This window comes from Emydura macquarii, unplaced genomic scaffold (genome assembly GCF_026122565.2).
Source record: "Emydura macquarii macquarii isolate MOO-44397 ecotype Brisbane River unplaced genomic scaffold, CSIRO-AGI_Emac_v2 contig_2805, whole genome shotgun sequence".
NCBI classification, from domain to species: Eukaryota; Metazoa; Chordata; order Testudines; family Chelidae; genus Emydura; species Emydura macquarii.
The window spans coordinates 591107-615384 of NW_027132942.1; the positions used below are offsets into that span (position 1 = coordinate 591107).

Sequence of the window (24278 nt, forward strand, 5' to 3'; positions counted from 1 at the left end):
CAATGCAGGAGAGCTGAGTTTGCATGTCTCACAACGGGTGCTGTGGAGAGCTTACGGGAATTTGGGACTAGGCGATTACAAAGCTGTATCAGTTGATTACAGTGCAACTGATTGTGTTTACGAACTAAATGGCCATTATGAGACTGGTGAAATAGTTCATTTTCTCGAGAACACGTCTGGTTAACAGTGGCTTTTTATCTTTAGCATTGAAAAAGTCACATTACCATCAATGCAGCATGCAGCTCTGAGAATTCTTTCGGCGACCTAAAATTAGCCAGACACAATAAAGTGACACAGATTATTGAGTGGGTAGGTGACTGGTTCAGTAGCAAATTCGGACACAGCATCTTCATATGGGCAGTGCGTAAATGGACGAGATATCGATAAAGCACCATGCAGTCACCATCCGCTTTCTTGACACACTTCCTCTATGGGTACTCCAGGCAGCATAAATTCTCTTTTAACGTTCAACAAACGCAAAACACACTTCAAATATGTGGGAATTCAAAATGGGCCCAAGACAATAGCTGGGGTTCAAATTTCATCGCTGGCCCCTATTTCTACAATGGCCTGAACAAAGACTCTTGATTCAGATAGCCCTGAAATTTGAAGGGGATTAAAAAAATGTGGCTCTGGATCGGAACTGTGTAGTGCCTGTGGAAATGCATTGGCCCCTTAATTTCCAGAAACAGAACGATCCTCAGCAGCATAACTATATTGTGGGGCTGAATTTTAAAAATGATCAGTCATCATCATCATGACCAGGGCCCCGATCCTGCAGGATCTCTGAGCCTACCCAGAGTGGCAGTGAAAGCAGGGGGGGATCCCTGCAGGAAGAGGGTCTACATGCACAGAAGGATCTGCTCGCATACTTTGCTCGTCAACTCTGAGGCCCTGATTCAGGGATCTCTATCTGGCAAAGCACTTATGCACGTTTAACTTTAAGCATGTGCTTCAGGACAAGTCTACGCTACGAAATTAAGTCGATGTAAGTTCCGTCGACGTCCAGCCACCGCAGTAATTGAATCACTTTTGCATGTCCTCGGCGGTGCACGTCCCCACCAGGACTGATTTAACTGTCCGTGTGGGGGATTGTGGGCGGCTTCTGAAAAGCAGCAGCAGTCCATGTGAGCAATGCAGCGTCTACGCTGGCCCTGCTTTGATCTAACTCCATTGACGTAAGCGCTCCACCTCTCACGGAGGTGGAGTTATTCAGTCGGTGTAGTGGGTGAGTTACATCGGTGGGAGCCACATTTGAGTGTAGACGCTTACGGCGCCAGGTCGACGTGAGCTGCTTTGTGTCGACCTAACTCTGTAGCGTAGACCAGGCCTCGGTCTCTTGCTGAGCTGGTGTCTGAAATTGTATCCTTGAGACTGATCAGCTGAACACAGCCGCTGCTCACCAATTCTCAGCCAGGGTCTTTCTAGACCATGGGAAGCTTCAACCTTTATCTGACTCTTTCACCCAGACATCATGGTAGGGGAGGTTTTGAGCAGAGAGGACTGTTGTTTCCCTCACTGGAGTGGATATTCTGGGCCACCCCAGCTCCATTGAAGTAGAAAGCTGTGCCTATTTACACAAAAGATCTGTCCTTTTATCTGCCATGTACTTTATAACACATGCACTCTGCAAGGAACCAGGGTGGCCTTTCTTGCCAATGGGAGAGTTACAAAGGGGAATAAGATTTGGTGCATTTTCTTTACACCCTTCTACCCCAGGGATTCTTTGGTTTTTTAATTAGAAAACATGCATCAAATCTGAAATGTCCCTATATTTTCCTATGAGAATTTAAATTTCTTCTCTCAGCTGAATTCTTCCCCCAACCCAAACTTACCTCCGTTTCTCTTCCATTCAACCGCAATTTTTTCTAATCTGCTTTGTGTGTTATGGCAGCTGCTTTTAGCATTAACACACTGATGCAAAAGGAAGCCGTGATAGGATCTTTGATGTGACGTAATTAACACAGATCCTGCTAGTTGTTTTCCCTCCCACACCATGCCCTTCTGTGATAGTATACAAATGAGCATGCAAATACAGGACTATTTTCCCCAGCAGCTGATATTAGCAATTTCTACTTTCCACTAAGGATCACTTGCAATCTTTCAATTGTACCAACAGGTGGCACTAACGACTTCTCAATTGGTTAAAAAGTATTTACAATCCATCCATTCATCCCTGTCAATTCTATGAAATAACGTATGTTACAATTCATGTCGATTTAGCAGGAACAATGTGATCAGATGTCTGCACACTAAAGTCGTTCTGAAACAGGGGGTTTATGCTGGAAAGATCTTTCCACTTCTACATGGCTATAAACTGTGCGGTGAAATCACCATTTTCTACAGTTACTGGAACAGGATGCTGTTATTAAAGTTAAAAAACAAAAGAAAAAGGCTCTTACCATACTCCACACAGGGCATTCAAATAACTGGCGAATCGAGGGAACTGAAAAGAAATATAAATATGCCAATGAGCATCTTTAATGGGAAACCAGAATCAGGTCAGGTCTTCGAGAACGGTTTTCAGGGGAAGGAGTTCTGTTTAAACGGCTGCCATATGCCAGGCTGCACATTTTATCAAGGAAGCACAGACACTGCAAGTGCTCCACTAACAAACTTACCAGCAGCATGATCTTTTAGTAACAAAATTGAAAATAATGAATGATCTAACTCGGTTTAGCTTTCCCAAACATCTACTTCTACAAAATCAAAATACTAAGACTGACACCGTGCTTTGCTTGCAGAGCACGTTACCTCTGAGGATCTCAACATAAACAGATATCATTATCCCCACTTTGTCTATAGGGAAACTGAGGCACGGAGGTTAGCTGCCTTGCCCAAGAGCAGGCAGGGAATAAGCTGTGGAACTGGGAATAATACTCAGGACTCCTGACTCCTATACGCCTGCTCTAGCCACTAGAGAGACGGCCTTCCCTTAAGGCTGTGGTTTGGAAGAAAATGGGAAGCAGTTTACCTCCTGCCCTATGGGTGAAATTCACCCCGTGCAGAAGGCCAACACAAAACCTATTACTCACGTAAGTTGCACTTTAGCCCCAGGATGGCTTAGTGCTATTCCTCTGCCCAAGGGCCAGTTTGATCCTCTGAGTATTTAAACCAACCAGAAAAAGAACCTTAACGTTTAAAAAACATCAAGAGGAATAAGAGTCCAGTGGTTTGGGTGTACGGCTGGGCTGTTGGAAGAGCCACGTTCAATTCCCACCTCTGTCACATACGTCTAGTCTGTCCTTGGGCAAGTAACTTCTCTCAACTGACCTGCAATGGGGATTCCTGCTCTGCCTTCCAGGGGGTTGTGAGGAACTCAGGGCTGAAAGTTATGGAGTCTGGATAGAGGATCACGCCAAGGATTTTCCAAGGAGTGTTTCGTGAACTCCAAGGCCCCATGGATCCACCCTGTGTTTTTCTCTAGTGTCCATGTCCTGTCTTGCTCACTAACATGGTCGAGCTCTTATTAGTTTGTTCCTAGGCATCTCCCGCACTCAGTTTCTGGTGTGATGGTTTGTGGTTCACAAGGATATTCAGGAATAAAGCTGCAGTGAACTATCTCAGGATGTAAGGTTACAAGATGGGCTTTAATCCAGGTCACCATGTTGACCCTTTCCCTGGGCAGCTATCTCAAACAGTACCAATACACTCAGCACACGTGTTACCCAGAAGGAAATAGCTTTACTCTGGGGGCCTGTTGGCTTTTCACTCATCCTCTGTCCTGATTACACTCTAAATCAGGAGTAACTGCATTGAAGCCAGTGGTATAGAGCTGGTGTGAGTGGGAGCAGAATCAGTCCCCTAACTCCCTTTGGGGATCTGGGCCTAAGACCCCACCTAGCCAGTGGTGAGTGTGAAACATGCCCTCTCTCCAGCACTGAATGGAAGAAGATGTAACTTACCAGGGGTTTGGTGAGGAAAGCCAGAATCTTCTTCAGGAGAAATGGGAGTCTGTAGCAATTGATCTGGGAGCAGGAGTTGGGATCCACAGAGTCCAGCTCACTGGGAAGGAGACAGAAAGGAGGCTGTGCTGGATCCACCGGAAGATGTCTGTCTCTCATTCAATAATATGGACCTGACAGCCCCTTTCAGCCCAGGAGATCAACGTTCTTTGCAAACAAGTAAACCTAAGACTCAGAGAGCCCCTGCAGACTAGGCCAGGCTCCCCCAAAGAGTCAGTCACCAGATCAGATGACCTGCAGTCCTGTGCGCTGGCCACTGCAAAAGGCATCCTCCTCGGATTGAGAAATCAGCTCTCCCCTGTTATAAGACAAGGCACTGCTCACGGGACCACGCTGGAAAAGTCTGTCTCCTAGCCTCACCGCAGCAGTAACCTAGGTTACCCTTCTTCCTGGCATCAGTCAGTGGAACCAACTGGCTCCTCGGTTAGCCCTTTGCCTGGGTAAATGCCTGCATACGCGCAAGAGGAACTGGCTTAGAGATGTAAGCCAGTGGCAGCTGGTGCCCAGAACAAGTGGTGGGGCTCGAGGAAGCAACCTGGAGCAGGACCAGCAGGGAAAATGACATTCAGCCCTATGCTCTGTGACGGAAGCCCAATAGCCCTACGGAAGGCCACATTCCCAGTTCTGTGCTTCATTCCTCTGCCACTTGCAGTCCAAGAGTGTGTCTACACTGCATATGAAGCCCGGCCTCTCTGACTCAGGTCTGAGCACAAGCCCCGCTTCCATCTACGCCCACACCAGTGTGACTCAGGTCAGCAAGCATGCCAGATCAGGGTCACAAGAGCCTGCTGCTGGGGGGGGTCAAAGCCCAAGTCCCACTGAGACTCAGGTCTGGGCCCTGTCATTTTGCAGTGTGGACGCAGCTCAAGCCACAGACCTGAGTCAGAAGGTCTGCGTGGTGCAGAATGGACATGTGAGCATGGCTGTGAGACCCTGGTCCAGCAACTGTAAACCCAGGATTACAAAGCAATGTGGACGCTCAAGCACGGGCTTGGAAACACTGAGACCATGAGCCTGGCTCCCACAGACCCTGGCTGAGTGGGTGGTGTAGACACACCCTACGTACTTCAGAACCACAGGTCCCTTGGTGGTAGCTAAGTGTATTGCAACCTCCTGTGGCCTGAGCAGCACTCTGCAGAGCCAGGCTACACAGTAATGACCTCACTGGTGGGGATTAGCTCGCTGGCCTATCAGACCAGCCATTCCTGTAACAGACCCCGCCCAAGTTCACCCCTGGTGTAAGCAGGCATGACTCCACAGAAGACAGTGCAGGCAGGCAATGGTCACATGTGCCGGTACCTCCTTCATTCCCTCCATGGTGGAGACCCAGCCATCTCGTCAGTTACCCCCAGTCCCTCCCCGGTTGGCAGGGATGGGTCACACTTACAATTTCTTGAGTAAAGCAGTGCCACCATCAGCAAACAGGCCCTTCATGAAAAGCTCGTTCATGACGAAGTTGATCCGGGGTGGGACGAATGGGACCAGCTGGGTGAAAGATGAGGTGGTTCAAAATCAAGGGGACTATACTTCATTATAATTATTTACATTCTGGTAGAATCCAGAAGCCCCCATTGAAATTAGCGCCCTACTGTGCTTGGAGCTGTACATGCACATGGCACCAGACAGTCTCTGTCCCAAAGGACTCGCAGTCTAAAACTGGGATTTTCAAAGGTCCTAAGAGACTAAGGCAACCCAGTCCCATTGCAAAGCAGCTCTAACAATCAAACTACACCAGATAAATGACTGGGGAAAGGAAGAAGATTTTTACTGATTGGAAAGCGAGGCCCAGAGAGATCAAGCGATTTGCCCGGCAGAGCCAGGAATTAAACCCAGATCTCCAGAGTCTGACTGCAGTGCTTTCTTCACAAGACCAGCCTACCTCCATATAGCCAAGTTCTACAGTAAAAACAGGAGTCTCGCTTAGCACCCATATGCGCTCAGGACTTCTAAGAGGGAAAGCTGCCGAGCAACCTGTAATATTATTATCGTTTAAGTCCTGCCTACTCTTATTTGCTGGAGGTTAAGTGACATGAACATACCTAGGAGTGTAATAACGCTCACCAATGGGAGTGTCTTTTTGAAGAGTTTCTGCATAATATGGACGTAAATATACTTAGATTTTAAAAGAAATTTGAGAGGAGAGAGAAGAAAGCTTTTCCTGTTATCTTATATTCAATGTATCCTTCTGCTTTGAAGCTGTGTTTCAAAAATAATACCTTACAGTCATACCGATAGCATGTTCTATCCAAAGATCCCAAAGCGCTCTCTAAGTATCATTAGCTTCTTTTTACAGATGAGGCCCAGAAATAGCAAGTGTTTTGCCCAAAGTCACATGGGAAGTGCACAGAGAGTCAGGACTAGAACCCAAATATCTGGACTCCTAGTTTCTTGGTTTAGCCGCTAAAACCATTTTGCAAAAGCAACCTCAAACCATAGGATCAGGTCCTCTGTTGATGAAAACGCAGCATAGTTCCCCTGAGGTCATCAGTTTGCTCCAGCTGGCCCACAGACTACATACATACTGTGTTTGTTTCTGTTTTTAAAATTTAGAGCAGAAGATACTACAGACTTTAGCGGAGCCAGTTAGCACAGAAAAATTACTAAGGGCACGTCTACATTTAAAATGCTGCATCGGCGCAGCTGCACCTCCGTAGCACTTTAGTGAAGACACCGTACACCGATGGGAGAGCATTGGCGTCGTTAATCCAACTCCCCGAGAAACTCTCCCACCGACGTAGCAAATTTCATTCATTCATAACAAAACATTTTTGTGAAATGTCAGAATTTCTCATGGAACAAAAATTCCAGCCCCCAGCTAGCTCTGGTTGACAGCTCTTCTCATTCGCTGATCCTCTTGTATCTGTGTAAAGGCATTTTAATCATTCTGTGGAAGTTTCATCCCAGTCACCATCAAGGTAGCGTGATAACTAGGTGCAAATCGATAGTTCTCTCTGTGGCCATCTGACATGAGACTGCGAAGAGGCAGGCTTCAGAGGATTATTAACCTAAATCTTGTGCCCAATCAGAGTGACTCTCTTGATCGCTTTGATCCATGCGGTTCTATGGACCGTGTGAATGAAGTCGGCGATGAACAAAGCTTGGTGCCACCCAACGTACCGTGTGCCCTGCCTCCTGCAGCAGCATCCTGGTTTCATGCACAGCCCGTCTCATGCAAGGAGGCAGCAGGAAATAGCCGTCCGTGTCGTAGTAGCCGATCCGAAGGGGTTTGCAACTGGAGTACACCTGAAAGAAGAGGTGCATGCCTTTACCGTCTCTAGAACTGTGGGAATAGCAGCATTACACCATTGCCTACAAGACACTTCCCAGCTGGGTCTAGTGATGAGCAAACCTCCACTGTTAGCCCAACCCTGTGAGGTCTTGATTCTACTGCCTACCTTCTCCCAGCTCGCACGAGTCTGCCCCCAGCCCCGTCCCCAGTGGGATCCCTCTCTCCCAGCAAGCCCTGTTGTTGTTATTCCACCATGGGTGCTCAGCTCTGTTATTCTCTCTGTCTCTGAGGTTCTAGTTAACAGCCTCCGTCAAGATCCACACGGTGTAAGGCCTCCCCACGTCAGAGGGTCCACAGAGGGTGTCCTCCCAAGTCCTGACCCCAAGAGATCAGTGAGCTTAGCCAACGTCACCATGGCTCTTTAGACCGCAACGTAGATTTCAGCAAAAGGAAGAGCTTAACCAGTGTGACCATCTAATGTTCACTGGTCCCCATCCAATGACCCACCTCTTCATTGAAGGGCATGGGCGGCACGGTGGGGTCCAGGCGGAACATGTCATCACACAGGAGCGCTTTCATGCACAGAGCCAGGCTGTCCACGTCCCTCGCCATGGGCCCTACCATTCCTGTGACTGGAGTGGAAGAGAACACACACGTAGCTAACCACTGAGCCAAACGATAGAGCTTCACGCACAGTAGCCAGATGTATCAAGGGCAGGGAGACCTATGGTGTACCCAGCTGTCTCTATATCTGTCTGGGCTAGTGAGAATCAAGGGATAAACTCTTATTCTGAAGTTACAGAAGAAACAGGATAGCTCATGGAAGAAGAGACTCCATTTATTTTGAAGTTTGACTCCTCGTCTGCACTCTGCTCATTAACCATCGCTGATGGGACTGCTTCCTAAGGTACCAAACCTCTGAGAAGGGAGGAAACCCCCCACTGAAAAGCGCGTCCTTTTTCCCTTCCCCAAATGTGGGTAAGGTCTAAGTTTAAGGTCCCACGGGCAGAGCTGTGAATAGTTAGTCTGGCTCGAGCAAAGGGCTTTTTACGTTCGAATAAGCGACTGTCACAAAACTGTGTCTGCCTGAGTGAGGACTGGAGAAATTGACCTGCTGAGTCTGTCCCAGAGCTGAGTGGGGCCACGGAGGGACACAGCAAGGAGTTCCCTGGGGCAAGAAAAGAGAGTGTACAGGAAGGAAGTTCTTTTCTCGAGGGGCCTGAAGACGAACGTTAAGGGAAGAGAGGCTGTTCTGAAGGTCAGAGGAAGTCTTGGTAGGTCTGAGTCCTGGTCACTATATCCCACCTTTGGCTGAAACTTGCACTTAAATGAGCATTCACCAGATTTCATGGGCAACTGAACAGTTCACCATAGAGATTGGACAGTTTCTATTATAAGTATTATTTCTTCGTATTTTGGTAGAATGCAGAGGCCTCAATCAGAGCTCGGCTTTCTACAAGACAGTCCCTGCCCCAAAGTGTTTACAGTCTAAGTGGGCAAGAGACAAAGGAAAGGTTATTACCTCCACTTTACAGATGGGTAAGTGGGACACAGAGAGGTTAAGTGACTTTCCCAAGGTCACCCAGCGATGGAACCCAAAACGTCTGTGTCCCAGTCTAGTTCCTCTCGGAGACCCACACTGTGATTAATCTCTGTTGCCCTCCTCGCTTTCAGAAGGCTCAGACTGAAAAGGTAGTTGGAAAAATGGCTCACCTGTTTGGACATAATTGACAGGACCGCTAACTCCGGAGGGACCGTGGGAGATAGAAATAAACAAATACATAAATACAGCGGTTAATAATAGGAGCCATTTGAAGGAGTGGGGGACAGGCAAGGGATATAGATTTAAGATCTGTCAACAGGCAAAATGCCAGGTTTAGCGATAAGGGAAACTCTCCTCCCCACGCCTGGTTTGGGATGAATCAGGTTCGGGCTGATCCAGCACCCACTGAAACCAAGGGAAACGCTCCCATTGATTTCATTGGATCAGGGCCTTTAACACCTTTCATGAGGAAAGGCCATTCCCTTTTCTACACAGCCATTTTGGAAACAGACTGTGTCCCTCTCAGCGGGGTAACCACGGAGAGTGGAAGGGGCATAGCTCGTTGCCAGCCTCTTCCCCTGATCCACGTGAGTCCCATTCTCCACAGGATACATCTCTGAGTCCCAAATGAGCCCACTAGCAGTTACTCATATCCTGCTGGGCGGAATTAAGTCCCAAGGAGTTTAAAACAAGACATGCCTATATAGGCCCCAATCCAAAGCTCCCTGAGATCATAGACTCATGGACTTTAAGGTCAGAAGGGACCGTTATGATCACCTCGTCTGTTACAGAGAATCCACCAGCAAGTGACCCGTGCCCCATGCTGCAGAGGAAGGCAAAAAACCCGTAGGGCCTCTGCCAATCTGCCCTGGGGAAAAATTCCTTCCTGACCCCAAATCTGGCGATCAGCTAATCCCTGAGCATGTGGGCAAGACTCGCCAGCCAGACACCTGGAAAGAATTTTTTGTCGTAACTCAAAGGCAGTCTTCCCAGTGATTTCAGTGGAATTTGGACACAGCCCTTCAAGACGTGGTGATACTCAAAGAGGGGGCTGGGTTTCCAGTGGGCGTGGATTTGATTCCCAGGGCCCGGGACCAGGCTGTCTTTGGGCAATGTATGTTCACCCCCAGTCATGTGGCAGCAATTCAGGGTGGTAGTAGAGTGGTCTCAGCACCTGCTGTGTCACGAAACGCTTTGTTACCCGTGAGGGGCTCTGTAGAAACCAACCGACAATCAATCCCTTATCAGTGCCCCAGAAAAGAATGTGGCTCTTGGGCCGGCTGAGTGCAGGTCCCAGCACGTACCTCAGCCTGTAGCCCGTCGGCTTGAACCCGCACAACCCGCAGAAGCTGGACGGCAGGCGGATGCTCCCACCTATATCTGTCCCAAAACCCAGGATGGACCCTCCTCCGGCGATCAGCGCCCCCTCCCCGCCGGAGGAGCCGCCGGGGCTTTTCTTATGGTTCAGCGGATTCACCGTCTGGCCGAAGATTAAGTTGCTGCAGTCGTAGCTGGGAGAGATCGAAAGCAGCAGATCAGTTATTACAAGTGTGCTCGGTCCCCTCCATCACATTCCCGTCTATAGTGCTGAAGGACACAGAGATCTGCTTAACCTGTCCCCTGAACTGGCCACGTCTGAAGTCTCATCTCAAAAGAGTGTTGAAGCCAACAGGTAGCAGAGCCCAGAAGATCAGCCAAGACCAAAATGTGCCGACTCCTACTCCAACAGGGATATCAATAAAGGGGGACAGCGACAGGCCGTTCGCTGCTGGTGAACATGGTACAACGCAGCTCACAACTGGAGAACAACGGGGCAAGGGGGTAGATGGCTGGGCTCCATTACGCCCCTGATCCACCTTTCTTGGAAAGCAGTAACCAAAGCACAGGGGGCTGGCCTACTGCAGCTGGTGGAACAGCGAGGGGACTGCCTGGGAGCTGCCTCCAAGGGAGGGCACCGTGCCGCACAGGAGCTGCCGGAGCACTTGCTACTGCCCTGTACGATCAGGCCCTGCATTTCTGAGGTCAGTGCAGGAAGGGGGAGCAGGAACCGAGCTGCCCCAACTGCACAGCGTGACTAAGAGCCGGGCGGCTCTCGCTCAACACGCTGCATGACACACACGGCGCCGGCCAACCCCTTTCCATCAGCACCTTCCCAAAGCAGAGTCCCAGCAGCGCGGGGAAGGCTTCCCTTTCTCTCTCATGGGGTGGGGGGCACCTGACACTAAGCAGAGAAAGGAGAGATACATTAACTTCCACTGGATCTTGGATGTTCCCGGTCCAGCTGTGACCACCTTGGGAGTACTCCCAGTCAAGGTAACGGCCCAGATCCTCATAGGTATTTAGGTGCCTAACTCCCACTGATTTCTGGACCAACATGGTTAGTCACACGGGCAAGGCAATCACAGTTTGGCCTTTGGAGTTTCTCTCTCTAAGCACCGAGGGCCAGATCTGAAGGCTACTGAAGCCAATGGGTGTCTTTCCACTGTCTCCTGGGGCTCTTCTACCACACTGACTGCCGTGGCGGGGGGTGCGGAGAAGCAGCAATACTTGTTACCAGGAGAACAGGTCAATTACTTTATCAAGCACTGGGAGATGTTGGTTTTCACAAACGGAATGGCCCCTTGCTTCTTCAGCACCTTCACTAGGATGCTGTCCTCTTGCTCCGGGTAGCCGAGGTGCTGTCCCAAGCCACAGGTGGAGACGTGACCCTTGGAACGGGGGCAGAGAGAGCACGTTAGACACACTGGGCTGACACCACCGTCACCAAGGATGACACCTCCCACCCCTAATGTGAGGGGTGGGAAGGGAAAGGCAGCTCCCTCCCAGTGTCTTCCGCTGTCTGTTCACAAATGATGATACAAGGGCTGGCAACTCCATTGAAGGCCCACCTCTCTCTCCTGGGGGCCATATTGCTCCACCACGCGTGAGCAATTTCTCCCCTCCCCGTGTCCTGCCTGCTCTCCAGTCCCAGCCGGGATACACCTTCTTACAGTCTGCCACCCCCTCTCATCCCAATAGCCCTTTGCAAGTCACCTCCCCTCTGATATTTCCACTCCCCTCAAGGCAGCTGGCTCAGTAGATCACAGGGATCTTTCTGCCATCACAGCCTCATTGCACTCACACTCTGATGGCAGAGCCATAGCCAAGCTCACGGACATTTCAGTGCTGAGCCGATACTTTTCCTTAAGTGTAATGACACCGTAACGAATCCACAACCAGCTGGAACTTCACTGCATCAGTGTGGAAGGAACTCAGAGCCCCCTGCTCCAAAAGCACAGCCCCTTACCTTTTACACTAAAGGAGGATCTTTAGTCTCTGTCAGCAGCATAGAGACTATGACACACATAAACAGTTCCACTTCTACCCAGCAGAGGGCAGTGGTGCACAGACATGCTAACACACTTTATAGCGCTCTTTATACTTGTCAATGCAATGGTCCATGTATTTTATTACCAACCCAGTGCACTGCACTCCCTTATCTCAACCTTACAAGCTTCTTACTAAAAGGAAATACAGAAGCACCTCATATCCAATGGGATCCTTGATACTGACGGGAACTCCATACAACAACCCTTTCTCCTTCTGCTCCCTCACTTCTTGGAGCCGGTGCACACACTCCTGAATAAAGTCCGTCACACAGTTCACGTCCCGGTTCACTTCTAAGGCCTTGCCATGGGAACACAGGAGGGAAAGAAAGGGTCATTCACCTCTTTAGCTCTTTAATTCAGCTGCATCTGATCTTATGCATTATACCAATGGAAGAAAAGCAAAACCTTGTACCCGTGTCTACACGTGAAAGTTGTTTCTGATTAAGGTGGGGTGTGAATTTCAATGGCAATAGCTATTCCTGATTAACTCCATGTCTGGACACTGTTATTCTAAAGCAAGAGTGCCTTGTTCCTGTGGGTTAAGCTAAACAAGAAGATGTTTTGTTTCACAGCATAGAAATGGAGGAGTAAGATTTAAAAAACTCCATAAAATACTCTTGCTGGAAGGTAACAAAATAACACGACTTTACTTCTTAGAATTCAGAGCCATGACACACAAGAATGAAAAAACAGAGAGGGACAAAACAGGCTGCTCTCTAAAACAGAGAGGCACCACTCAGCCCACCTTACTCTCGCTGGCTGGCTGCAGACTGACTGATGCTGCATTCTAGGCTTCCTTACAGAGCCCCCTAGCCTGCCAGCAGGATGAGGAAAACCCTGAGAACTTAAAGTGATAGATCACAATTTTCACACAGTTTTCAATCCACCACAGAACAAGACATTCTCTCTCTGGAAGAAGAGTTTCCACCCAGGGACCAAATCAGGAACAAGTTCATGTGTAGAGAAGCCCTAAGTGCCACGGATCTAGGCAAAACTCCTAAAAACTCTACGGGGGAAATTCGCCCTAGTGCAGAGGGCTAGCCCAAGACCTCACCATCTCTGATAACTTACTTCAAAGAGAAATTTTAAGCAAGCCATCTCCTTAATCTAGCATCAATTGTTATTATTGTATCTGTTAGAGTACACCTTGAGGACCCAACCAAAATCAGGGCCACCCATTGTGTTTGGCACTGTTCAAACACATAATGCATCAGTCCCTGCCTGGAAGAGCTTACAGACTGAACAGATAAGTCAAAGGGAGTGTTATAATCCCCATTTTACAGTTGGATAGCTGAGATCAAGGGAGATTAATTCACTTGTCCAAAGTCACACAGAGAGGTCTGTATCCGAGTCTACAATTGAAGCCAGATCACCGGAATCCCAATCCAGCACTTTAACCACATCCTTGCTGTCTTAAAGGGATAACTTCCTCACCTTGTCCATGTACGTGTAGAGGACACTCTCTGGTGACAGGGACTCTTCCTTCAGTTTCTTGGCCAGCTCACAAAGTGGCAGAGAGAGGATATGACTGGCCTGCAACTCTGGGTTCTGCAAGGTGTAGTACACACATGACAATTACTGTGTAGAGCACAGAGCTGGTTGAAACCGCTTGTGTGTATAAAAAAAAAAAGATGAAAACTTTCAATTGGTTGTTTTCCCCCATAAATATTTCTCCCTGTTTTCTGACAAGCTCTCGCAAAGAAATGCCCCACAGTTATGTGGTCAGCATCTGTCCCTGTCTTGTCTCTGGGTTTGTGTGATCTGAGTGAATAATTCCCATCGACATCTGAAGACCTCTGAATTCAAGACAGGTGTATTTCATTGCAAAGATTGTGAAATTCCACCCCAGCCAAAAAACAAAAAAAAATCTGCAAGATTTCCTGTTTTTACTCACAAACAGTTCTAATTTCTGAGCAAACAGCTGCCTTTTTGTGTGTGTGCGCAAAATTTGGCAGAAGACAAAAAACAAAACCAGTTTTAGGGTATATGACACACAGATTATCATTTGCAAGTTGCCATGCAAAACATGGACTCATTTCTAAGGATCTCCTGATGCTACGTTATTTATAGCAGTCCACTGCGTAGCTCTGAATGGTTAACTTGAGATGCAGCCTGGTCTAGGACACAGTGCATTACATCAAATTCAACCTGCTCTGCCAGCACAATCTGCTCTCTGCAGGGTGCACAGTAAAGCTGAATTTCATGTGACAGCTCAGAGCCTCACCATGTGGTAGGTCACTCCATGGACAGTAGATGGTGATGCAGCTCAGCCAGTGTTCAAATGAGTTCACTGATTCTAACAGACCAGTTTGCAACTCAGGTGACCCCTCGGGGGTTATGTCGGAGACTTGCAAATAATTTACAGCCTGATCCTACCACTCTTAGGCCGAGCAGTTCCTTATTCCGTGAGCGGGGCTAGCAAGTTCAGAGCCCTCCTGGGGTCCTGGATGATCAGGGACAAAGCGGATCTCACGCTGGGAGACGGGGGAATCTGCAATAGCTAAAGCGAGTGAATGCCAGGTCTGTGTGGTATGGGGTGAGGGTGGGGACAGCTAAGAGCCCCATATGCAGGCGATTAGGAAGGAAACGTTCAGGACAGCAGTCCTGACTTCAAGGCTCATTCATTCTCCCAGCTCCAAGTGGAGTTTTTTTGCAACTGGAGCCGGGACAAATTTATTTGAGATTTGTTAACGCGAGGAGCATTCACGACCCCTTCCGAGGTTGAGAGGGATGCCCTGGGGTGTCACCTGCTGTTTGAACTGCTGGACAGCTTCTTCCATCTGGCCCAGGGCCTGCACTCGGTACCTCCTCGCCTCCCGCATCCTCTGCTGCACCAGTTTCTTCCCCATCCACTTCAGCGCCAGGAAGGCCACGGTGGAGCTGCCGAGCAGGAAGCAGATAACACTGGGATCCAACTCCACTTCCGGCAGCAGCTGCCTCATCTTCTCGGGGATCATAGCGAGACGGGCCTCACCAGCCGCCCGGGGCGCCCTGAAATCGACAGGGCAAGTAAGGGGGGGGCCCATCTTGGAGCCATTTGAATACCAGCCGTGATCAGGCATCGCAGCGTTCCCAGAGGAAGGGCTTGTTGCTGGTGCTTCTAAAAGCGGTCTCATTCCAACCCAGTGGTTCCCAACCTGTGGCCCGGGGGCCAAAAGTGGCCCACGGGGGCTTTCAAAGTGGCCCGCCGCTCCCCTCCTGCTGGCCGCGGGAGGGAGCTGCTGCCCAAGGACCCAGGCGGAGCGCGTTGCCGCGGGGCTAAAAGACCGGTGCAGACTCCGGGCTGCAGTCAAGGGGACGGGAGATCAGCGCTGCTCTCCCTCTGGAGGTAGCAGGGAGCAGGGCAAATCGCTCCGTCTGGGTCCCTAGGCACTGGGTCCCTGCTGGAGCCAGAGGGAGGGGAGCACTGATCTAGGACTGCCTAGGGACCCAGGTGGAGCGCATGGGGCTACAGGACACATCCCCACCCTGATTCCTTCCCTGCACCCCATCCCCCACACCCCACCCCATCCCTCTCTCCTCCCCCACCCCAGCCCCCCCTCCTTCCCTGCACCCCCAGCCCAGCCCTGTACCCCCATCTCTGAGCCAGGAGCAGCACATTGACCTCTCGGGGAGAAGCGTGGGAGGGCGGGGGGGCGTTCCAGGCTCTCTCTATTTCTCCCTGCTTCGTCTCCCGCCCAGCCTCGCGTCTCTCTCTTCAGCTCATTTTCCCACCCCTGCTCTCCAGGCCCCGTCCCTCCCCAGCTCATTTGCCCTGTTCCCTCATTGCTCCCCGGCCCCTTTTCTGCGGCTCAGGGGGACCCCGCCGCGCCGGGCGCTGCCTTCGGCCAACTGCCCACTTCCAACTGCCGCTGCCCGAGGCCACGGAACCTCCTGTCCACGGTTTCCCACGCCTGGTCCATGCTCCAAGAAAGGCAGGGGGACCCGCTCGCACCCCGGATGCCCGCTTTCCTCCAGCACACGGAGCAGCAGTGGGCCAGCGTGGAAAGACACAGGGTACCTCTACACCGTAAAAAAAACTAAACGACCCCACGGACGCGAGTCTCGTAGGCCCGGTCACCTGGCTCCATACCACCGGGCTGAAAATAGCAGAAGGGGTGAGGATTTTGGTTGGATGTCTTCCCGGAGGTCTCATCCCAGGACATAATCTTTAATTAAAGATTAATCTTGAATTCCTGGAGACTCCAAAACAATCCGGGAGGCTACCCTAAGAAGCTGAGACCCACCCCCCTCTCCAGGTTTCTCAGCCTGAGTGAGAACATCTACACTGGTATTTCTAGCCCCATAACACAAGCCCGGGGGTTTTTGTTTGTCTGTTTTTCTGCGGTATAGATATACCCTGTGAAACCAACACATCAGGGTGAAACTACTACTTTGATCTTATTTATCTGGCGGACAGTGGTGTTTATCCAGCGTTAAACCATTACAGGCAAAGCGAATGGAACAGGAGACAAAAATGGAAATTGAAATTCAGACTTTGCAGACTCTGGTATTGCACCTTTTCATCCATAAATCTTAAAGCCCTTTACAAAAAGACTTGCATGGGCCCCTGCTCCAGATAGGTGAAATCAACAAGAGTTAGGCACTTAGGCGCTTACGAAGATCTCACTGAGCATCATTCTGCATCTTCAGCCACCTAAATACTTTTGAAAATCTGTGTCCTTCTTTAGGGCCGTCCTCCATTTGAGGAGAGAATTGGCAGCAGCAGAGTGAATCCTTTAACCAGGATGGGCAGTTGCCACCCCCAACTAAAAGGAAACTGTCTCTGACTTTGCCTATTTGTTAGTTTTCTGCCTGCAGCATGACCGGATGTACTGACTTCCTCAGCTCTCAAGTATTGTGCTGTCAGCCGCCTGGGATTGGAGCCATTTTTGCACCAAGTGGCAAAACCTCCGTGTAGACAAAATCCTGCATGGAACCAGATCAATAAGACACCACTTGTAGTGACCCAGGTGGAATTCTGCAATCGGAGCCTTTTGCAAAAGGGGCATGTTAGGAGTAGGAGCATTGCCAGCAGATCGAGGGAAATGATTATTCCCCTCTATTCGGCACTGGTGAAGCCTCATTTGGGATATTGTGTCCAGTTTTGGGCCCCCCACTACAGGAAGGATCTTGGCAAAATGGAGAGAGTCCAGCGGAGGGCAACAAAAATGATTAGGATACTGGAGAACATGATTTATGAGGAGAGGCTGAAGGAACTAGGCTTGTTTAGTCTGCAGAAGAGTGAGGGGGGATTTGATAGCAGCCTTTAACTACCTGAAGGGGGGCTCCAGGGAGGATGGAGCTAGGCTGTTCTCAGTGGTGGCAGATGACAGAACTAGAAGCAATGGTCTCAAGTTGCAGTGTGGGAGGTCTAGATTAGATATTAGGAAAAAGTTTTCCACTAGGAGGGTGGTGAAGCACTGGAATGGGTTACCTAGGGAGATGGGGGAATCTCCATCCTTAGAGGTTTTTAAGGCCCGGCTTGACAAAGCCCTGGCTGGGATGGTTTAGTCGGGGCTGGCCCTGTTTGAGCAGTTGGACTAGGTGACCACCCCTAATTTTCTATGATTCTATGTTGAGCAAGGCCCAGTAAAATGGAAATGGCAATGGGGTTGCCTGGCTTAACTGCAAAACAACCAGTCCTGGGCCGCTAATATTGTAACAAGGAGCCTAAGAAAAAATCCTCCCCCCTCAGGCTGCAGAGAAAGAAAAGGGGCTGAAGAACAAATCTGTCCCTTCACTTTCACCTTTGGCCATTTATTTTTTGTATATTCCAGGAGGGAAACAATCCCTCCTGGCAAAGACACCTGCCAAGTGCACTTTGTGTGGCCTGGCCTGGCCTGGCCTGCCGGGGACTGAGGTAGAGTGCAGGGGGGCAGGGGGCTTGTTAACAGTCCCATTAGCTTGATGCAATCATTGCCCAGTTTTAAAGACAGGGGCTAGGGCTGCAGCTGGCAGAATCTTTCAAGGGGGGGACGGGGACTTTTAAGGACTCCCCCTCACTATAGTACAGCACAGGGCTCACCTGGGGGCAATGCACGCCTCTCCCCAATTTAAGATATTGGTGGGGGAGGGGAATAAAAGTGTGTGTGTGTGTGGGGGGGGGGGGGGGGTTCCCTGGAAATTCCAGGCACTTGGTGCAATGCAAAATGCTTGTCAGCAGCGTCTTGCTGGGGGGGCTTGTAAAAGGCAGGGGAGACCCCCCCTTCCTCCCTCGGGGGCTGCAATGCACCAAGCCCGGCGCTGCTTTCCCACCTCCTTTCTCTCTGCCCCACCCCGAGGAGGGAGGACTCCCTGCGCCGAATCCAGCCCGGCTTTTCCATCCCGTGCGTTCACACGCTGACGCCGGCAGGAGGAGCCGGCAGCAGCACCGCCCGCCCGCCGCCGGGCCAATCGTGCGCCCCGGAGCCGGAGCCCGGAGCCGCCGGGACGCGATGGAAGCTGGCGCCTCGCTGCTCTCCGCCCTGCTCTGCTGCTCGGCCGCCGCCGGCGGGCTGCTGCTGCTGCTGCGCTGGCGCGGGCGGCCGGGGCCGGGGCTGCGGCGGGGGCCGGGGCCGGGGGCGGCGGGGCGGCTGGAGCGAGCTGCCGCGCGCGGTCGGGAGCAGGTGAGCCGGGCCGCCTGGCCCGGGAGGGGCGGGCTGGAGATGCCCCGCGGCCGGGGCCGTGCGGAGATGCAGAACGTCCTGAGCCGCCGCTGGGAGGGGACCGGGGCCGCTGCCGGTGCGAAGCAGCTGCATACCCAGCGGGCGCTCTCCGGAGGCGCTGGGGTGCGGGGAGCTTCTTCAGGCCGGAGCTCCCCGGTGCGGCAATCTCGTGCTCTGCTGGGACTTTGCCCAGACGTGAGGGTGACACGGGGCAATGCCCGCAGAGCCAGTTGAACGGTAGCTGCCGGCTGGCCCGGGCTTTCCAGCACCTTGGCTTTGTTCAGAACCTGCTTTTGCTCGGCCCCAAGCTCAGTTGCCCCATTCCCCCTTCCCCGACGGGAGGGGAGCAGTGGCCAATGTGCATTTCAACTCTGCCCGCACCAGAAGCGGGGAGGGGAGAGGAGAGGCAGGATCCCCTCGTGGTTGCCTGGCAGGCTTAGTGCCAGTGAATTTTGGCTCATCCACCTCCCCTACCCCCAGGTTTGTTGGCCCAGTTTGCTGCAGCTTAATCACATGGCTGATCAGGGGGCTGGAGTGGTGAACCCACAGGCAGGGCCCCCACACGGGGGGGGGGAGGGGAGGGGAGACTTTACCAGGGCCCAGAGGTCCTGGGGGGGCAGCCCAGGCTGCAACCCCCATTACCATGAGGAAAAAACTGAGGCTAAATTGTAGCTCATGCCTAAGGATATTTATAGAAACTTATTTCCCAAGTATCTATTGTCCAGATCTTGTAAGATTTGCTGGTGCCAATGGGAAGCAGTGTTAGACCAGTCTCAGGCAACATTGTGTGCAGTGGTCCAGCCCAGGCTTTCTAGAATAGATGGTATGGGATTGTGCAGTTAAATTAGGACTTGTAGTTTGAGTCAGAGACATGGTCTATCATCTCAAGATCAAGAACTACCAGTCCCAGAATTCCTTGTGCATAGACAGGAGGGAGGGACAGCTGGTGGGCGGGGCAAAGCAAAGCACTATAAAACACTGGGAGCCAAAGCTGCTGCTGCTTCTGGTAGGATTTGTAGGCCCAAAACATATGTGAGTAAGTGTCTAATTCACTCACAGTCACACACACCCCCCGTACTGCCATGTCTGATGGTGGCTACAAATACAAATCAGGCAGCCAGAAATGTCAGGAGGTAAAAGAAAGGGAACTAAAAGAAGCTAAAGGATGCCCATCTAGCTTCCAGTTTTTCAAATCAGACAAGGCCTTTCTGCAGTCAGGCAATATACTAACTAGGGAAGCAGATGAACAAAATCAAGATGAAAATGATTTCAATAGAGAGACTGTGTCTGTGGCACTGGCAATTGATGACCAAGAAAAACTACCAGAACATGCATCATGTGACTCCAATCTAATGCTTGACGATAGTCAGGTAGTATCACCATTAGCACCAGCACATTCAAAAGGTTTACAAGAAGCAGGAGAGAGTAGTGTTACGCGATCTGATTCTTGTCTCTTCAAAGATCCAGGTGTCCTGACTTTTGAAGAAATGCGGAAGCTAGCAAAGTCAATGCCAAAAGATGTTGATGGGCATAATTTTCCTGAATTTCTTCTCAAATGTAAGACTTCCAACAAGAGAGAAAAGATACCAAGAGACTGGCTTGTTTGGGATGCTACCAACCAAGCACTGTGTTGTTTTCCATGTCGGCTGTTTCCTGAAGGGAGGCTTAAACAACACAGTATGCTGGCAAAAAATGAAGGGTATTCACCAATTGTGAAAAAATGGCGTAAACTATATACTAAACTTCCTGAACATAAAACTTGCTACTGCCAGTGGAAGCAATTACAGCTGTCACTGTCACGTGGATGTGGAGTTTACCATGAGATTCAAAAACAAATATTAACAGAAGCTACAAGATGGAAAGAAATATTGGAAAGATTGGTGGATGTTACCTTATTTCTTGCTTCACGAGGTTTAGCATTCCAAGGAGAATAATCCAATAGGTGACCCACACAATGGTAACTTTCTTGGAACTCTTAAGATTATAGCTTCTTATGACAGCATCACTCGTGACCATTTGGCTAAAGTTAAACAGAAGCAAACAGAGGGCAGAACAATGAAAGGACAGGCTCATTATTTCTCATGGGAGAGTCAGAATGAGTTATTGAATTATGTGGTAAAAGTGTACAGAAGGCCATCCATGCAGAGAGAGAAAAGGCCATTTATTATTCGGTCATATGTGATGCTACTTCTGATGCCTCTCACCATGAACAACGTGTTGATATTGCGATTTGTAGTTCACAACAAAGACAGTGGTACATTTAACATTAAAGAGAGGTTTCTTGAGTTTATCAACTTTGATTTTAAAAAAGGAGAACAGATAGCAGCTCATTGGCAGCTTGAAGCACCATAACATTCCTCTGGATGACTGTAGAAGTCAAGGATTTGCTAATGGCTCTAATATGTCAGGGAAAATAAAAGGTGCTCAGGCCTGCATTATGTCCAAAAATGAACTTGCTGTGTATTCTCCTTGTGGTTCCCATTCATTAAATCTTGTAGGGGTTAAAGCTGCTGCAGCCTGTACTGAAACATTAACAGTTTTGGGTTGTATTCAGCAACTTTGTGTGTTTTTCAGTGCTAGCCCAGTGAGGTGGAAGGTTATAACAGATAAGATACACTGGTCACTCCACTCTCGGTCAGACAGACGTCTGCTGGAGTGCCTGTGCTGATGCTCTCCGTCCGCTCACAAATTATCTTCCAGGTATTCTTGAAGCACACTGAAATGTGCTCTTGAATTAAACTTGGCACATGAAGCTCAATCAGAAGTAGAAGCACTGAAAAGGCGCTTCAGCTCATTTTTATGCCTTTTGATGGCTATCTTCTGGTACAAAGTTCTTTCAAGTATTGAGGACAGAAACAAGATTGTACAAGCCAGAGGAATCTCTCTTGAATCAGAGGTAGCTCTCATTGCTGAGATTACTGAAGAAATAAAACAACTTAGAGATCAGTGGCCCAAAATTCTACAGGAAGCATGTCTTGTAGAAGAAGGCATGGGAATTTTGGCACAATTGCCAAAGAAGAGAGGAATGAAACGGAAAAGATTTCATGATGAGACATCTGAGCCTGAGGAATCATGTTCTACCATCTCTGAAAATGAACCAGAGTCTTTATTCAGAAGGAATGTTTTCGATGCAACTTCCGACAATGTCATCTGTGAAGGAGAGCACAGATTCAAAGCAACCCATAACATTTGTTTGACATTCGGTTCAGTTCCAAAATATGTGACACTAGAGCCTGGGGAACTGGAAGAAGCTTCTAAGTGGCTACTTCACAGGTATCCTACAGATCTTTCTGAGAATTTTCTTTGTGAAATGTTGCATCTGAAAAAAATCTTTAAGTCTACGTTTGGAAAAGAATAAGTAGGGGTTGTTCGTATCTCATTAAATGAGATTTACAGAAAACAACTGCAACTGATTTTCAGTGAAGTGTGCATAGCCCTGCGGATTTTTTGCAGAAGTGACTGGCAGAAGCTGAAAGAAATTTCAGCAAGCTAGCACTCATCAAAAACTGCAGGCGTTCTACAATGGGGCAAGAACAGTTAAGCCACCTAGCTATCTTGTCTATTGAGTGTGAACTTGCAAGAGAAATTGACTTTGGGGGGCTACTTCATGATTTTGCAATGAAAAAGGCCAGAAGAATAAAGCTTTAAAGTTAATTGGCCTAATTATAAAATGTTTGCAGTCACATTGGTCAATTAGAATAAAATAATCAAGACATTGACAGGATATAATACCTTTATAATGACCAAAAAGTTACAAAATAGTCACCAAATTTGTAGGACTTTCTGGCTGGGTGTTATGTTAAACAAAAATAGCAAAGAGGGAGGGGGCCTTTTTCAGAAATGTAGACTCTGTAACTAATTTCAGAATTCAAACTTTTTTCATGGCTCGTGAGATTGTATGTCTAGGATGAGGGATTGTGGTGTGTGTGTGGGAGGGGGCCCGTGTTACAAGTTTGTACTGGGCCTGAAAAAATTATGGTTGGGCCCTGCCCCCAGGCACAGAGAAATCTGTTGTGTCTTGTGCAGCAGCGTTATAAAATGGTAGAGAGCAGATTTAGTCCGGTTCTTTTAATCTCCTAAAGGCTCAAAGGTGGCATCACAACTGGAGCCACATCTTGAATCACTTCTGCCCACTTTAACTCTGTGATGAGAAAGCACCAGGGCCAGGGACTCACTGGACTGCAGTCGTTAGTGTATTTCACTCAGGTGAATGGATGCAGAAATAAATGCATGTAGTAAAGTTCATCAGGTGTAGTAGACCCCAGCTATTTAAGAAGGCTGTGTGGTCTAGGAGATAGAGTTGTGGACCAAGAGTCAGGAGACCTAGGTTTTCTTCCTCGCTTTGCCACTGGCCTGCTGGATGATCTTGCACCAGTCACTTTGCTGCTATTTGCCTCAGTTTCCCCATCTGTAAAATGGGGACAATGATTCTGACCTCCTTTGTAAAGCTCTCTGGGATTTACTGATGAAGAGTGCTGTGTGAGAGTTAAGTCTTTTTATTATTATCTGGATAATATTTGGGATGCAGCACTCATTTAGAGAAATGGGATTTGGATCGATTCAGATTTCAGAGCTAGTGATATACGGCAAGGCAGAATAGGGGGTTTTCATTGCACATGGGCCCAAATGCATTTCTTCAAAAGTCTGGTGTGTGCAGATCTGGGGGTTGCTTCACACCCGGTTCTCATTTTCAGATGAACAGGATTCTTCTGTGTAACTTGTACCACAGGGTAACAAACCTGTGGAATCAGATCCTAGAGAAGGTAAGTGTGGATGAGTTCCAGAGCCACGTAGTGCCCTGATCTCATAAACCCACTTGTGCATGTTTGTAAACTAACCTACAGGCATCAATGTTTGAGCCAAATGCTCAATCCTGCAGGCGGCTGAGTAGGCCGTCCCTGATCCAGTCTTGCACTTAGGCAGGTGATTAAACCTATACGCTTCAGCTGGGATTTCTGAACTTTGAGGTTGTGAGTACGTGTTTGAAGTGCTTTGCTGGGCCCAGGACGGAGGTGCTCAGCCCCCTGCAAGTCTGAGCTCTGAGTTTGTTTCTGGAGGAGGTTGGAAAGCTAAAGGAGGGGCTGGGGAAAGCAGGATGGTCTGGACTAAAATAAAACAGATTTGTTGGGATGAAAGGGTTTAAGGCGCTTCTGGTTTTATTTGCTTTTGTACATAGTCCTTGAGAGTTCCTCATGATCCTGGAGAGAGACCTGGGAGCCGTTTAGTGCTCTCACCTTCCCATGGCTACCCCAGAAGTGACTTTCAAGTCCACTTCCTTCAGTCCAAGTAGCATGGCCTCAATCCTGCCTTTTGACCCTTACACTGCCTGGAGTCACCCTCCCCATTCCACCAGATGGAGAACTGGGCCTGTGTCGATGTCAAGTTTCACTGTCCCTTCCTTTTTTGTGTAGCAAGACTTTAAAAAAAAAAAAAAAAAAAAGTGTTGGGTTTTGTGGGTTTTTTTTTTTTTTTTTAAATACTGGGCAGGAAATTGTGCTAGTTTTGTCCCTTCCATCATCCAAACCCAGCAGAGATGAGTTTGTTCAG

General features: G+C 49.3%; 2 protein-coding genes across 3 annotated transcripts in view; one reads left to right on the forward strand and one right to left on the reverse strand.

Moving 5' to 3' along the window:
* Window positions 1–24278, reverse strand: part of LOC137166156 (vitamin D3 hydroxylase-associated protein-like) — a 43736-nt gene that overhangs the window by 4056 nt on the left and 15402 nt on the right. Inside the window, exons 2-13 of the mRNA XM_067567791.1 lie at window positions 14853–15096; window positions 13540–13653; window positions 12260–12403; window positions 11312–11445; window positions 10042–10248; window positions 8908–8933; window positions 7702–7826; window positions 7083–7208; window positions 5353–5450; window positions 3906–4005; window positions 2403–2446; window positions 225–264 (exon numbers count right to left, since the gene is read on the reverse strand). Coding sequence (XP_067423892.1) covers window positions 225–264; window positions 2403–2446; window positions 3906–4005; window positions 5353–5450; window positions 7083–7208; window positions 7702–7826; window positions 8908–8933; window positions 10042–10248; window positions 11312–11445; window positions 12260–12403; window positions 13540–13653; window positions 14853–15096 — 1402 coding nt within the window. The remainder of the gene's footprint in view (window positions 1–224; window positions 265–2402; window positions 2447–3905; window positions 4006–5352; window positions 5451–7082; window positions 7209–7701; window positions 7827–8907; window positions 8934–10041; window positions 10249–11311; window positions 11446–12259; window positions 12404–13539; window positions 13654–14852; window positions 15097–24278) is intronic.
* LOC137166158 (fatty-acid amide hydrolase 1-like) overlaps window positions 18365–24278 on the forward strand; it is a 28257-nt gene continuing 22343 nt past the window's right edge. Inside the window, exon 1 of one of the 2 annotated variants that reach the window (XM_067567795.1) lies at window positions 18365–18692. In XM_067567795.1, coding sequence (XP_067423896.1) covers window positions 18522–18692 — 171 coding nt within the window. In that variant the 5' untranslated portion in view covers window positions 18365–18521. The remainder of the gene's footprint in view (window positions 18693–24278) is intronic. The other variant, XM_067567794.1, reaches the window with a different exon arrangement.